The sequence below is a fragment of the Apostichopus japonicus genome, chromosome 22 (genome assembly GCF_037975245.1).
Source record: "Apostichopus japonicus isolate 1M-3 chromosome 22, ASM3797524v1, whole genome shotgun sequence".
Taxonomy (NCBI): Eukaryota; Metazoa; Echinodermata; class Holothuroidea; order Aspidochirotida; family Stichopodidae; genus Apostichopus; species Apostichopus japonicus.
Window position 1 is genome coordinate 4,223,424 of NC_092582.1, and position 17,081 is coordinate 4,240,504.

General features: G+C 37.9%; 1 protein-coding gene across 1 annotated transcript in view; it reads right to left on the reverse strand.

Annotated features, from left to right (window-relative positions):
- LOC139963751 (uncharacterized) overlaps window positions 1-16,371 on the reverse strand; it is a 38,939-nt gene extending 22,568 nt beyond the window's left edge. The window contains exons 1-3 of the mRNA XM_071964866.1: window positions 16,224-16,371; window positions 11,067-11,847; window positions 338-465 (exon numbers count right to left, since the gene is read on the reverse strand). Of these exons, the coding sequence (XP_071820967.1) occupies window positions 338-465; window positions 11,067-11,285 (347 nt within the window). The 5' untranslated portion in view covers window positions 11,286-11,847; window positions 16,224-16,371. The remainder of the gene's footprint in view (window positions 1-337; window positions 466-11,066; window positions 11,848-16,223) is intronic.
- Window positions 16,372-17,081: the final 710 nt, after the last annotated feature.

Below are 17,081 nucleotides of genomic sequence, written 5' to 3' on the forward strand. Positions count from 1 at the left end.
GACGGACATGTGCTAAAACGTTTTAGCAGTTTTACCATCCAGTGGTCTTTATGGGACTCTACAATTATATCGAAAGAACATATAAATTTGTTAACAGTTTCATTTTCTGTTTGTTGAAACCCGAAGAAATATTCTGAGGCGTTTTGAATGCAATTTACTCGAGGGCGCAATTTGATTTTAACGGCGGAAGTGAAAAACATTTTGAAGTTGAAGTAATTGAATATATACATGAGAGCAATATTAATTATGTTTAATACCCAACAAGACACATGGCCTATAAATCACATTATGAACCCTCAATAGGAATGGACCCAAATAAGGTTTTGTGTATATTCACCTGACAACGTTGGGATGTTCAAGTTTGTTTAGCAATTCTAATTCCTGGATAAACTTCTTTTGGTTTCTTCTATCGAGATTTTGACTAAGTTTCAACACCAGTAAGTCATTGCTGACCATGTGACGAACCTGGAGTAAAAAACAAAATATAGATTTATAAAAACCCGTGGTTAGTCGAATAACCAGATACATGATAAATTTGTTACTTGAGTATCATGTCATAAACATGCACAATACGATAGACGCTAAACAGAACATATACGTTATATAAAATGACAATAGAAAGCTAAATATAAGCTGAAAAAAAGCAAAAAGAGGGTTGGAATTTTTCCAATTGTCAATTAAACTTTTTTTAAGGAAAAGTCGCCCAGGAAAGAACCTGGGCACGAAAAACAAACTACCAAACGACTGATCCGCTCTCAGCCCCAGTCCCGTTGCATCGGGACTGTGACTGTGTGATCATCGTCAATTAAACTTGCTACCACATTAACATATCAATTAAAGAGCGTCACACTGTTGTAAACAAGTATTAGATTTTCTTAAATTTGTTGACATATTATCTTGACATTGTATACACGGATTCCCTCCCACATGCTACGTTCCCTCCACTAAACGATATAAGAAGAAGAAAAAAAACACAATTTTGAGCGTTAAGTTTATGGAATAATTCCGTCCATTTTTGGACAGTAAAATGGAGGAAACAAGATATTCCAGTAAAAGCTTCGTCTTACTTACCTTGTTAATTTGAAACCAAGTAAGATATATCACGTGATATAATGGTTATAAATATATATATAGTATATTGTCATTGGGCATGTCAATAACCTTGCGTTTGAAATCATCTCTATATAGATGGTGATAACTTATACACTAATTTATCAAAATTGAAATCACCGATTTGCAAGGAACATATATAGAAGTAAATATCGATCGCTGTTAAATGCCAATTATGTTTCCTTTAGCCGGTAAATATAGAATATACTCCACCCCCTCCCCCCCCAACCTCTTCTGTATAGCATGCACAACACCTAGTGACAAGATTGATTTACTCGGGAGAATGTTTTAAAAACCAAGACAGAATTCGATCACAATTGATATCTATACATCAAATATTTAGCAGTATTCTTCGTCATATACGTACACACGCATAGTTAGCTGGTGAAGGCTGTCATTAAGGACGATATTTTAGTTAATATGTTGTTTTTGTGATTTTTGCATATTATAGTGCCGAACGAGAGATGCATCAATTTAGTCGCATCCGTTCATTTGCGCGAAAACGGGCAAAAGAACCCCCCCCCCCTTAATAATACACTTAATTTCAAATTCTTAATGTCACATATACTTAAATATTTGATGGTACGTTAACTCTTACGGTAGTATTTGTATGAGGCGGAAGAGTCAAGCAGAATTGTTCAGGTTACAATCAAGCATGTACTCACTCCCGCATTAAAGATAATTACTGCATGTACTTAAGTACATCAGATGTATGAATAATGTACGTACGTTTAAAATACACACAAATGGATACGCTTTGTGTTACGCGAATTGGTTTTTTATATCTGCAGACACTATCGTAATTATCTGTCTTGTGAAGAACAGAGAGTGTGTTATATTAGTAAAGTTGTACCTTGTGTTTGATGTTACTCAACCTTTGGCGAAATTAATCAACCACTTTTAAACGTAAGTCCTGTCTTAGTAACTTATTGATTTGCTTTCATCGTTTATCAAACCATATCGAGGAAGTAACACGCCCGATACAGGTCAGATCCACATCAAGGTCGAAACCTGCAGCAATGATTTTATATAGGTGGATGAAGTACCTTAACAGGAACATTTTTTTTTTTGGGGGGGGGGGCAAAATACAAAATTAACTCCTTTATATAAGACATAAATCTAAATGGACGTTTCAAAATTCAATTGGTATATGTGTCCTCATTGTGCAAGAAAATCCATTCTGTACCACGAAGTTGTTTCAAAATATTTGTATCCAAACACTCAAATCCTGATATATAATAATGATTGCCCCGTTTACCCGGTATTTGAAATCTAAACATATCCTATTTATATGCATACATAATTGAAATTCTGATGTCGATTTGGGAATTCCTTCAAACCATTGGCGAATTTTGTATTTAATGTCTCCTCTTCAGAAGATGAATTCACTTTATAAACAGGATATGACATATCAAAAATATTGTGTATCGATTCACCGTGCAAGCACGGTATAATGGATAATGAATGATTTAGACTGAATTTATAAGGAATTGAAAGGTGATATACAAAATTGTAAACAGACAATCTAGCTCTCTAATAAACAATACATGGAGTTGTATGCAATACAGCCATGCAGTGTATAAAATGAAAATGTTATGATATAAGATAGATGGCAAGGACATGCATGGTGGCGTCCATATTCACTCAAGCCCAAATATGGTTTGGGCTTGCACAATATGGTTAACTTACTGGACTCGAACCCGAAGAACTGGATATCTAGATGAATAATTAATGGGCCATAAAGAGTATATGGGTCCATGTGGCTTATTGATTGCACCTTCAATATTAATACTATAGACGAACAGTCGCCTGCCTATAAGACGGGTGACCGGTTTCATAGGATGAACGGTTATGTTTACGGTATATAATACTTGTCACCGGGCCCCTCTGGGCTCGAACCTCGGGGTGCCACTGCGGCAAGAAAGGTCGGTTGTTAAAGGTTGCATATATAGATTAAGCTTGAAGAAGACGGCAGATAGCATTACATGAAGTCGGTTTATTTGTGAAAGTATAGTTTCAACTGTTCAAGGAACATTTTTCAATTAGCCACGTGATATACCTATGCTTGCGTTATCATCGTATTACAATATATGTACAGTATACACACACACAGGCACACACAATACATACATATAGCCTATTGTTTATCAGTTTTTGTTAAGCTCGAAGAATAATTCGGAAAAGCGTTCAAAGAAAAGTCGGTAAAGCGAAAGCATTGTGTTTTCAATGCACCATTTAAAGTTAGTCAATTGATACTAACACGTTTCATTATTATGTTATATGTATAGAATAGCATATATAGGCCATTATAACAGCGAATCCTGCCTGTTTGTACAGTTTAGCACTTTAGTATCATTGTTGATGTGAGATGTGATTTAGGTCACTCATGACACACGAACATCGTGCCTGATTATGCACAGTAAAACCTTTAGTATAATTGTTGTAATGAGATGTATATAGAACCATGTTAAACAGATAACATCGTGCCTGTTTATGTACAGTAAAATGTTTAGTGTAATTGTTGGATAAAGACATATAGGTATAATAAACACATGACGTCCTGCCTATTAAGTGCAGTAAGCAATTCAGTATTGTTGAAGTGAGATGTGATACTTTTCAGTTTTCTGTTAATTAAAATCTCACCAAACGACTTGTCTGTCACGAGAGCTGTCCTGTATGTTAAATAGCTTTTATGGACCACTTAAAGGAACAATATGAAATGTGAAGCCACTCGCTATATTGTTAGACACGACATGAACCCAATATGATGAGTATTTGTTATATGATACAACAATGACGTAATTACCATAGCAACGTTTATTGTGATCAAAAGCACATATATAGTACCGTAGGTTTTGTCACTGAACTATAGACTAGAAACCAGAAAACAGCGATCAAAATACGCAGTTCTATGAAAATATGACGCAGACATTACGCGTCCGTTCTTACTTTTACGGACTTGATTGACTTCTAAACCGTTCTTACATGTTGCTGCTTTTGTTTTGTTGTTTTCTTCTTCTTTTAGGGATAAGCGGTTGTGTGTGGGATGATGGAAAACATGATAACACGATCAATATTTTTTAAGTGTGAACATGTCTCTGACTCGCCTGAAAAGGTGAAGTTTATAACTCACTTATCTAGTATAATTAGAGAGGTTTCAAGATTGTTGATGACATGTATCAACATGGGCGTCAGCAGGTTTCAGAAAGTGGGGGGACACTATACTATCTAGGCGGAGCGCCACTATTGGTAAATTTGGGTACATAAGACTAGATCGCAGGAGACGGCCTTCCTGAGTCGTTTTTAGTTACATCAGAACCAGATCTGTGAGGAGAAATTTTGTCTCACAAAACTAAATTCCGACAGAAAGTACTGGTAGAAAGATGCCGTTCTGACACCAAGGGAGACGAATTACACAGCGTCCATCTCAAACGAAATATTGAAAAAGTGGCGCCGTCACCTCCGGGATGAGTGGAGTGGTATATATAATACATGCATGTAGGTGCGAGACGTCAGTTGTTATGTGCCCAGGTACTTTAATAATATTAAACAGAAAAAGGCACCGCGCGCAGAGCGTGTGTAGCGCCTAGCCGGCACTCAACAATAAAGATCTACCATATCCGGCGAATACATGTAGCCTTAATTACTTAACCCCTACACCCCTATTCGTCCGTCCAGTCCAAGGGACTGGAGGTAGTGATATGAACATAGTAACTCATCACCATCTACCTGTATGGCTTACCTAATCCCTTGGAACCCATACAAACAACATGTGTGCAAGATTCAATACACTTTCGAATGGTCTCCCCCTCCCCCCCCCCCCCGAACGAATTAAATGGGCAGATTTAGGATATTGGGAGAATGGGAGATAAATGACGGTGCAAGTGATAGATAGCAGGGGCCCAGGGAGTCCAGATTTCTTGACCTTAAATAGAAAATCGCGCATATGCATGTGATTTTTTTTAATAACTACTCTGAAAAGTGGGTGGGACAAATGATATGATATCCCCTCCACTTTTGAAAGTGGGGGGACATGTCCCCCCCCCGTCCCCCACCTGTTGACGCCCATGTGTATCAATATCATCCGATTCTTACATGCAAGTAGGCTAGGCTGACGTAAGTATATGAGAGCGTGGTAGGCATTGTTATGCAAGTAGGCTAAGCTAACGTAAATCCGCTACTGTGGAAAGTGTGTTAGGGATTTATGCAAGCAGGCAACACCTGTACGTAAATGTGTTATAAAGTGTGTAATATATCTTGGTCCAATGTAGTAGTGGGCGAACTCGAATAAAGGAATTTGCGAAGAAAGCTATGCAAAGTAACAAAATTCAAAGAAGAAAACTCAGAGCAGTAGCAAGTGCCAAACCGTTTCCGCGGAAGTGTATTGGTTTTGTTTTTTCTTGTTCCATGGCGAGTGCACGTAATACAAAGGCTAGGCTACAACATGTAATTGGTTTTTATAATCATTCACCTATCAGTCCTATGGTTTCAAGTTAAGTATATATAGTCTAAGTATGGAGGATCGACGGTAAAAACACCGAGTAACCTTAAACTAATATAGAATCCGAAGTAAAGCACAATACGTTCATATTCCCCTCCCATCGAAGAAAATGTAGGGTGCCCCCTGATTTTCATAAAATTCTGCCCGGAAGTTCATCATTCAATACGTCTTCTACTTCTACTAGACATAAAGTAACAAGTTTCCATGAGTTGAGTGATTACTTCATTAGGGAGATGATATAGGTATTACGGCAGAATCGTGAAGAGAAAACGAAAAAATCGTTGATGTGATAGGGTTAGAATAAATTTATCGGATCATGGCTTGAATACGTCGTAAACCACGATTTTAGTACCAATAGGACCATTTTCAAATTACCGTAATACATCTTTCTCTGATGCAGGATATCACATGTAATAAATTGCACAGGCAATGACTTTTATGTTCGATCGCATTTTGAGAATTTCCAAGAAGCTCTTTTTTGAGTGTCGATCGGCGGAGTTAATGAACACGAATTCCTCGTGAAAATCGTACTAAATACACTAAATAAACCTGTTTCTTCAATCTGTTGGGTCCATAATATACACGTCTATAAAAGACTAATTTAATGTAACTGCCCTTTAACAAATTATAGTTTGAGCACCGACGTTGAAAGACCTATCCCCATAATGTCCCATTGTTTTCAAAGGTCTCAAACACGGTTGCGTTAGATTTTGGAAATCAATGTTGGTTTACATTTAGATTCATGAAATATTCAACTATTTATTTGGCCGTTGTTTTACAATCATGAATTTAGAAGCTAATATGGCCTTAGTTTTATGCAATTTTTGATCAATTTAGGCTAGATTTATAAACCCTTGCACGTGAGGGTGCTTTTTGCCGAGTTTAGAAAAGAGTATGTATCATTCATATCAGATACAGATTACATAAAAATTTAATAGAGATACGTCACGGTCGAATGATGAGAGCGATTACTGGTGAATATGCAGTAACGTGTCACATGTATACTGTTCCCTTGTTTTTATGTTTCCGTATTCAATCAATCAATACTCGTATAATGAATTCATGCGCACAGAGCGCGCGACTGCATGTCACAGGTGACCTCTGACAAGGTCGTATACGGTCGCTCCAAGAATGATGACCATTCCAAGTTACAAGGGCGACTGTCCGATCTACGTAAACTCATGCATTACTGCTCAAGTTCGGCTACAAGGTTGCCAAACTTTACGCATTTCACCATCACTTAAAGAACAAACAAGGGAGCTACAAATTGGGAACAAATAGACAAGGAATATCACTTCAGGAAAAAAGATTATACCTGTCAAAATACAACCAGTTGGAATCTCAAGGCGTCACTTATAGAAGTAATACAATGATATAGATCCTTACATCAAGACAAAAGATTGTCCGTTGGTTTAGGCCAAGTTCACTCTCCATTACTCATATGAAGCGTGAAGTGTTGCTTTAGGCGCGAATTCATACCAATACTGTAGTCATAAGAAAGACGAATACCGTTTTGTAATGTTAGTCGCAAAGGTCGATAGGTTTAACCTACATTATTGTCATGGAATCTCTGAGGACACAAATAAAGCCTATAGGTGATAGGTCTTCTGATACATCTCCTTTGAAGATTCACGGGGAATAAAGTCTTTTTTTGTTAAAAAGAATTTCGTATTCAGAAATGTAGACATATAGCTGCGTACAGCAGTCATTCAACACGATATGTAATTTACGTAGTTGCAAATTGATGTTGTTATGGAAGGGGGGGGGGGGGGTGCGTATACAGGGCTAAATTGACTTGATGCCTTTTCGTAAAAGCGCAGAATAGAAACCGAAAATGAAAGCAAAAAGGATGTTAACTTTCAGCAAGTTTAGTTTGTTTCATTTTATTTGAAATAAAGCATAATCGGGCAGGGGAATGGAGATCATAAGTATTTCCGGTACTGAAAAAGTGACTAGAAATTCATCATATTCATCAGGGTAATAAAATAAATGGCTGTTTTGAAGCAATATTCGGATGTTAGATATATACACGGCACTCGAGACTCATTCATCTACTGGTGTGAGTGGTTTTCTCGTTTTATAACGAGAAACGTTAAATCACCTCTATCGCGTGACTATCCGGGACTTAAACTGTGCAGTCCTATTTACATATTTTATCTAGTGTTGTATAGGCTATATTTACAGTAGATATAGTGATATGTCAGCATACTAATGCAGTGACATTCTGGTTATTTGGTATAATTACACACGAACACGAGGTGTCCTAATCCGGTTATTTTCTCTTTATTTGGTTCCTGTCCTGGAGGATACAACATCTATTGCATCCCCTCCCCCCCCCCCTCCTCACTCCAACAACACTATCCACATATAAGCCTCATCGGCATGTTTTCTCAGGCAGTAGGCAGAGATGCGCGTAGGGAACAGCGATGGGTTCTCGGTTAACAGGGAGGTCGCAACAGTGTACCGTATCTCATGAATTCGTATGTTAAGACTGTAGACTGCATAAGCGTATATACAACACATAGATTGATCACATGTTTGTTTAGATCCTCCTGCAAGCATGAACTCGCGAAGAAGCCTCATTGGCTTATCAAAGCCGCAAGCTGACCGAAATCAGTCTCTTACATTCATATTTAACGTCTATGTAAATGGAGCGTGTCAAAGTCTCATTTACCGTGCTGCAAAGAACACGTTTACGGTATAGAACAACATGCAGTCCAACCAGACGCGCATTATACCCTGCACTGCAATGCCCCCCATAAACATGTCTCTCTGCGGGATACCACCATAGCAACATATGAAGCTGCTATAACGAGTTCAAGGTGTATCACACACGAAGGTGACATTTTCATGTTTTGTTTTGCTTTCGTATTTTGCCCCCATCGCCCACATGGGAATACGGTCTGCATCGTGTGTGTTTTTACACACATAATGTATAGTGACATGACATTAAGTTCGTACGTGAAATTATTTATAAGATGCATCATACACAAAAGTAAAGAAATCATATCGAGTTGACGTTAGCTACTTATGACAGCTGCAAGATCGTCACCAGAGGAAACAAACGTTTTGACAATACAGAACTAAATTGAAAATCAACAAACACCTACAACACACCATAATGATTTTATTTGTAATGCAATACCGTAATTGATCAAATAAACATGTTGAAAATTAACCTGCATGTATAGATTTATGTAAGATGTAAAAAAAGTTTACATGTTGAATATCCTCTATTTGTTTTCCTTTAAATGATGACTTTGTGCACCAAAAACAAAAAGCAAGAACAGATTTTTAAAGGATTAGTTTCATCCTTATGTTATGTTCTAACATAATACGGTACATCACTTCCACAAACACGCACACACACGCACACAACACGGGCGCGCGCACATACACGCATATACAATATAATTTTGAGTGCATGTCGTCTTTCAGTAATATTCGCCTTGTGAAGTCTCTGAAATCTTCCTATTAACGCAAATACTGCACAGTCCCTCATTTTCGGCCTTTGTTTTAATGCTAACTTATTGTTTCATCATTCTAAATAATTATATATCTATTTTTCTTCAAGCAAAACCGCAGAACACAAAGGGATGCATTCTGACACCGTTTGTTTCAAGTTTTTAATGCATTGTAAATAACATGATATCAGAACCTCAAGGGGCTTATATTTTCCTATTTGACTTTCGTGTTGCTTGTCATGAGAAGATACTTATATGGTAAGTATGTACTACAATTTATCGTCCAGTCGTTTTGATTGATTTTAATTTAAAGAATAAATTTTCCAGGAAGCAAAAGAGTCATATTTAACTGCAAACATGCAAAACGGATGTCAGTCTATTTATTACGTCACAAAATGATAATTTGTGTTTTAAGTCAGCAATTAATTAACCTATAAACAGAACAAGATCTTTAAAAAAACGCCAATAACAAGCTGCATGCTTTCAATCCAATTAACATGTTAACGCCAACTTCGTTGCATCCAGAAACGTCTCTCAGGCTTGTGTTGTTATACCAGCAGAACAAAATTCATGGATGGAGACAGCTATATACGTGATCAGCAACGTGGATATACTGTACATTATATAGGTAAACCTACCGGGTTAACAGGGACCGGGTTAACAGGGACCGGGCTAACAGGGACCGGGCTAACAGGGACCGGGCTAACAGGGACCGTGCTAACAGGGACCGGGCTTACAGGGACCGGGCTAACAGGGACCGGGCTTACAGGGACCGGGCTAACAGGGACCGGGCTAACAGGGACCGGGCTAACAGGGACCGGGTTAACAGGGACCGGGCTAACAGGGACCGGGCTTACAGGGACCGGGCTAACAGGGACCGGGCTAACAGGGACCGGGCTAACAGGGACCGGGCTAACAGGGACCGGGCTAACAGGGACCGGGCTAACAGGGAAGGGGGATAGAGGATGGATGGATGGAAGAGTCGGTAGGGTATGTATGGAGGAGATAGATGGAGGAGACAAGAGGAAGCCTCTAAAGGGGAGGGGTTGGGGGTTGGGAAGGTCAAAAGAATATGCATGGTCCCGCGTATCCCAACACAGCGGGACCTATCATTAACATCATGTAATTTCAGACGGATTGCTGCATTAATACTTGCTGATTTCTAAACCGAAAAACGACCAGAGTTGTCTGGTTTTGAAAATGATTCGAAACGTTTGCTGAACTGTTTATAGCTTATAGAAATCTGGAAAAACTACGTAATAATAATAATGATAATAATAATAATAATAATAATATTGAAAATATATATATATGCTATACAATGCTGGGCAAGTTTCTGCACATGTAACAACAGTGAAAGACAACCCCGCATATTCAGACACTTCGAACACAACGTTTTCTCCAAATCTACCAATATCTTGGATATTTTTGTTCCAAATCCGTCGAAGAAATGAAAGGGCGGGGGGGGGGGGAGGGGTGGGGTGGGCGAATAGTATTGTAATTTTGTGACCGTATTTCAAACGGTGCCTTAATTTGGATAACCATATAGACGGTTTAAACTGTAAATATGTAAGATAAAAAAAAGAAGAATAACAACTGAAACAGAATGTGTCTGTTTGTCAAGCTTTTTAAAAGCAGTATACTAGAGTCCTGTATAGCTATACATTTATCACTTCTTCCTTCGCATATCGTTCATTTTCGATTTCTAACCTATACGTTTATCAACAATTTATGCAAATGAGTTAAACACGGATGTCCGATATGAAACTAACCTATACGTTTATCAACAATTTATGCAAATGAGTTAAACACGGATGTCCGATATGAAACTAGTATAGCTTTCTCTTCCCTTTTTTTCAGGAGTATCGAATATTATAACAGTGTCTAAACGTACTGAATCCAATAAGCCATGGATCATTAGCTCGTGTAAAGAAATTTGAAATATTTTTAGAGTCAGTGCATGAAAAAGAGAGAAATGAAAAAATTCTTACCTTGTAGACTTTTGAAGAAATTCCCTCTCCAATCAGTTCTGCGTCATAGTCGCCCCAAAAGGTTAAGTTGGCCACTGCCTCCCTCAGAGCATAGCAAGAACTACCTGGGATGGGGTCCGGAGACTTCGGGCTGGGTGGGGCCCTGATATCAGGGGATGGTATCAGGTGGGTCGTTTGAAGATGAATAGGTGGGCTCGGTCGACTCACAGTCACACTCATTTTGACCTATTAGACTCTTCTTCTTTTGTTTGACAAAAATTAATTAGTTATTCTAATTAACACTTCAAAACAAATGTTCCGAAGGCTGGAATAGTGACACTGGGATAATTTAATGTCCGAGAGCGATAAAGTTGTATGTATCTATGAGAGGATCATAGGTTCCGTCATGGTGCAGTACGTAATAACCATTCATACCAATGCTTCAGTGTATCTGCATGTTAAACTAATGTCTACCTGTCTGTACGTACGCACGTACGTAAATTCTACTGCATTAATATGATACTTTAAGACACGCATGTCAGACGAAAATCAGCTTTTCACACGAACAGATTTGTTGAACATCTACTCCACAATTTCTGAATTGACAGCTTCAAGTTCTTCTTCAAAATAAATTTCCTTTGTAAAATTGGACTCGATTATTTCCAATAGCATGTTACAGGCCAATACGAGTACATCAATCACGGTCAATAGCGCAGGCTGATGAATGTCTTTACCGACCTGGTGAAAATCAATTCCGTCTTATACAGGCTGGGAAAACAGGCTTGAAATTTGGTATTAAGATCTGAAAAACGGAAACATGGAGACACATTTCTCAGAAAAAACGATAGATTAAAAACACGGATGTAAACACGACGGATGAAACTCACAGAATGCACGTACGTAGCAATTGGTAGTTCAAATGATCAATGAACTGGGAAGCTGTGAATCAGCGACTAATATAACGCCACAAGCCAGCGATCGCTACAAGTAAAGAGGACGCTTGTTTTTTATATGAATATCTTTTTGATAAACACATGTTGTGGCGGTGTAATTCGTATCGGCTTGGAATCTTGACCTTTACGCCCTCAGTTGCCACGATCAAAGTGTCAACAAACGAATACTGTAAGGAAATAACAAGGAGCTATATAATAATGCAGGAACTGCTTTTTGTTTGATGTTGGTAAACGTCCCCAAATATATATATTTTATGGGCGCTGACCTTGGGTTGAAAATACTAAAAATATGATACAGCCCAATGATAAGGGTTACGTGCAGGTCACAGCTCGGGTTAGTTCTTGGTGACCGTAAATATAGTCTGCGTTTGTTTTTCATGGTACCGTCAAAAATGTGAATGTAAGATATACAAGGTTATATGCATGGGAAACATTAGACCCCTACACTGTATAGTAGATTTTACAGGTTAGTTTTAGTACGTTTTCTATACACATTTCGATAGCAAATATCGGAATAATGCAGATCAGTATGGCAGATGACTATTTACGGTACGTATGGTAACAATAATGAAAAATATAATAAAATAATATAAAATAAATAACGTTGTTTTCTTAAATTCTCGAGTTTCGTTAAAGCAAGTGTCTGGATAACATTTTTATTACGAGTGACGTTACCAGCAAAAATTTTGTAAGGGGAGGGGAGGGAGAGAGCTAATGTTGTCGGTCAAATGCTGCGGGGTGGGGTTACATTTCATTTTTTTTTAAATTATTTACATTTATTATTCTTTATTCTATTTCAACTTACAGGTAATATTAATAGACCAAGATATTGTGAAAAGATCAACCACCCAGCCAATGAAATGTTGCAAGCACCCGAACCCCCCCCCCCCCCCAACACACACACACACACACTTCTCATATCCGTATAGTTACGTCCGGGTAGCGTAATATCCGTACGAATATTCATATCCATATGAATATTCATGACCCAAGCTTGGCACATTAAACTGAAGTCACCGGGGTATGGTATCTCGACCTACATATACATCGACATACATATATATATATATATATATATATATACACATATACACATATATGTATATACATACACATACACACACACATATATATATATATATTTATATATATATGTATATATATATATATATATATACACATATATACACATATATGTATATAGGACTGTCAATAGCAGACAGGCCTATTGGCTATCCAAAATTTGAAAGGTTACATACCATAAAGGGGGTCATTGGCGTGAGCATCAAACTATGACGAAAGGTATAGTGGGTTACACGGATGAATTCTGCTGACGGATTGTATTACTTTTAGACACCTGTCTTTTCTCTGACATATGTTATTACTGTTTAAGCTGCATCAGCAGTTGAAAATGAAGGTTGGATGTAGACATATATTGTGTATTTAAGTGGGAGCTTGACTTTCAGACAGGTTAACAACCACAGTTGAAATTTTGAAATAAACCGGCTCATCTTATTTTACAGACTTTTTCGTGTTTTTTCCTCTTTTCTCCGATGTTGCTGAGGTGCGCATATGCGTGCAACCCGCTGCGCCGTGAGAATATATAAACACCACTTCCCATACATGTAATACAAAGCAATCATATGAAAGATTTACTAAAGGAAGCAATGTTCTTCATCCTTCCTAAAATGTTATGTTCTGAGGGAAAATCCCCAAGCATTTTATTTTGTTGGGTTTTAATTTGATTTACAATAGGAAGTGCCTACTGATTATATCCAAATTATATATACGTATATAAGTTATAAGTTAATTATATAAGTATACACGCGTCTTCTAATATTTATTACCAATTCGTGCGTGTCATACCTTAGGGTGCATGACAATATATAATTTTATAGCTCTCAAAGACTTCGGGACATTGCCATTTTCTCTTCATTTTCTTATGAGCAGAGAAAGGTTTCATTCACTATTTGCAATCGAATTAACTTAATTCAGTTACTTACTTCATCTTGACAAGCTGAATCCACAAATACGGTTCTAGAACTAACTCGGTTGGAGGTTGTTGAAGTTTCTAGTATACTTTTTTTTTTGGGGGGGGGTGGGGGGAACTCGTGTAATTCTCCCGCAGTGTGCGCGCAAACATCCATATAGACATATGCATGAGTCAGAAATAGTTGTATATGTACAGAGGACAACGGAGCCGGGAACACCTGAAGCATGTGCCCCAGTTTTGTAAAGAAAAAAAATTGCCTTAACTTTCCTAAATTAGTATAGCGCTCCTTATGTTTCAGTCTAAAGTACACTTGTTCCATTATGTAAGTAAAAGATGTCCTGAGATATTCATTCTATATCTGGTCCCTTGTTCTAATAATCAATGGGTTTTTTCTTCTCTGGCCTCCGGAGAACATTAACTGAGAATCCCTAACCTTCTGAATAATATTATCTTATTTCTTGTTTCATTGACGATACACTTAAACCAGTTCCTATAGTTTGAGTACACAGCATACTGTGTAGGCGTGGAAGTAATACCGTACACCCTATACCTCCATGGTTACAGGTGTATAATATACTTCCATGGTAACACTTGTCAACCCATATTGAGCTTTTTATCCTTCTCTTTATAGAATTGTTATACGTGGAAATCTTATGAATATTTGAAAACGGCCCACTTTAAAGTTGAGGAACCATATCCTTGGAATATACGTGGGTATAATGGTCATACGTGACTTATCAAAGGACCAGGGGGCTTAGTATAGGTGAGCCGGGCCACTTGATATATTCTCTAAGATTAATGAAAACGAATTCTGGCATAATATACCTGTTCGTTTTACAACCACTTTACGGAACTCTCTCGAATTTATCTCCCTATACAGACAAAATTGATCTCGAGTGATCGCACGAAGAAAAGCCCTATATACACGATTGCCAGCAATTACGGCGTATGGCTTTATGATATAGATCCTGTTAAAATTCAAAGCGAATACTTTGGAAAGTTGGCTAGACAGCCGATTCACATAACAGAGATTATAATAATACTGTAAACTTTAAAGTTTTGTACCACAGGAAATACTGGACTGTGCTGATAAGTATTACACATCGGTAGCATGTGCTATTATGTACAGTAAGAACTGAGGATAATGTGTAATCCCAACAAATGCACCAAACTGGATTTGTTGGGATTACACATATCCTGAGTTCTTACTGTAATCCTAGTAGCACATGCTACTGATTTATAGCACGATACAGTTTTAATGTGATACAAAGCTTTACGAATTTATAGTAGCTACCGTGTTCTCTGTGTATCGGGTGGGCTAGAAGACTCATGAAACAATTATTTAAGATTACACGAGACCTCATCTAATCAGCTAATCTCTTCGTCTTTGTAATGTATATAACTTTGGGGATTATAAACAGTATATCTTCATCGAAATGGTTATCATGCATTGATTGCTGTGGTTACTGCATGTGTTGTGTTCGAACTGTCTTAGTATTCCAGCAGTTAGTTTTCTTTTTAGAATAGAGGGCTACTTTAGTTGAGGGAGACGGCAGACTTTAGAATGGGTGGCAAATAAAAACAATATAACGAAATCATGAATTACGTCATAATGAAACGACTATGAGAATATTGTGGGGACATCTGAATGTATTTGATGTAACCTATACCTTTACTGTATAAGGGATAGGTGTTCATTGATATGTCCTTCTATATCCGTGCACCCCACTCTCTTCTCTTTCTCTTCACAACTCGCGCACAGTACAACCCCTCAAACAAGCATGTAGGTCTACACACCTGCTTCGACAGATAGTCTAAAAGCAGGGGCGGACACAACATTGTTCTTGTGGGAGAAAAGCGATAAGAAGTTGTACCCAATCCGCTGGCAATAACGCGTAAGGATATGTCCGTCTGTATTCCCGAGAATACATATACATACACATTATCAAACAAATTATTATGTACATGCGCATTGTCCATCAAGTAGCTAGGCTCTATAAACAAACTTCCCAAAGTGTGCATATACAGATTAACCCTCAACTTAAAATGTTTTCCCATCGCTGCATTAATATCATGTATAGGAAACCTCGCGGACCCCAGATAAGTTCCCCGAGGGCTGCACCCGGTCCGACGGTTCCACACTTTGCCTATAGTTTGTTTCAATTTATATGTTTTATTGAAGTGCACTGCTTAACATAACTACATATAGGACTCGGTCAAGACTATACTTACCCTTAACTTCGATCTCATTGAAATGTATGTCTCTTCGTAACCTATCACGCTGTCTGTATTCGTGTAAGTGAAGGTGAGCTATTTGTATATATCTACAGCGAAGAATACTGTGCTGTAAATAATTCCATGATAGCCTATATATAGAGAGAGGATTCGAGTGTCCGGCTATTGTCTGTAAATAAGTCGATATGTCGGCCGCGTCCATCTGTATTGTAAGATAAAGTTATATTCAAGCCCTGAAATGGATTCTTCGCGTAAGCGTCGTGGCCCTCAAAGTTTACAATTGAATCCATTGTCCCTATAGATATAATTAGCTAAGGTAAGTTGAAATTGAAACTACGTCAAAGAAATTCTATGAAAGGAACAACAGTTTTTAATCGAACATGAAGAAATAAAGTGTTGGATAGATAGGTAGTCCGTCGAATCATGGAGCTAAAAACAGATTTTAGCTCCATGGTCGAATCGTCGTTTCACCTATATATGTATCTTATCGATATGTGTGTAACTCAGGCTAAGAAAAAAGAAACACGGCAACAAAGAAAACAACTTCACTATACATTAAACAGAGTCTTATTATTCAGATCTCAACAGTTTGAGGAAAACCTGATTGTGACTGTATTTAAGAGATTGAGATGAATATGAAGACAAACACAAACAGAACTGAACTGAACATATCATATATCGGTAATGCAGAAGTTACAGTTCTCTTCTTGTTGCAGGGACAGGATTCGATACCTCTCGATCAGAATTCGAGACCTCTCGGGCAGGATTCGAAACTTATCGGCAAGGACTCGAGACCTCTCGGTATATACTCGGTATAAATATATATATACACACTATAGCAATGCGTTCCTTGAT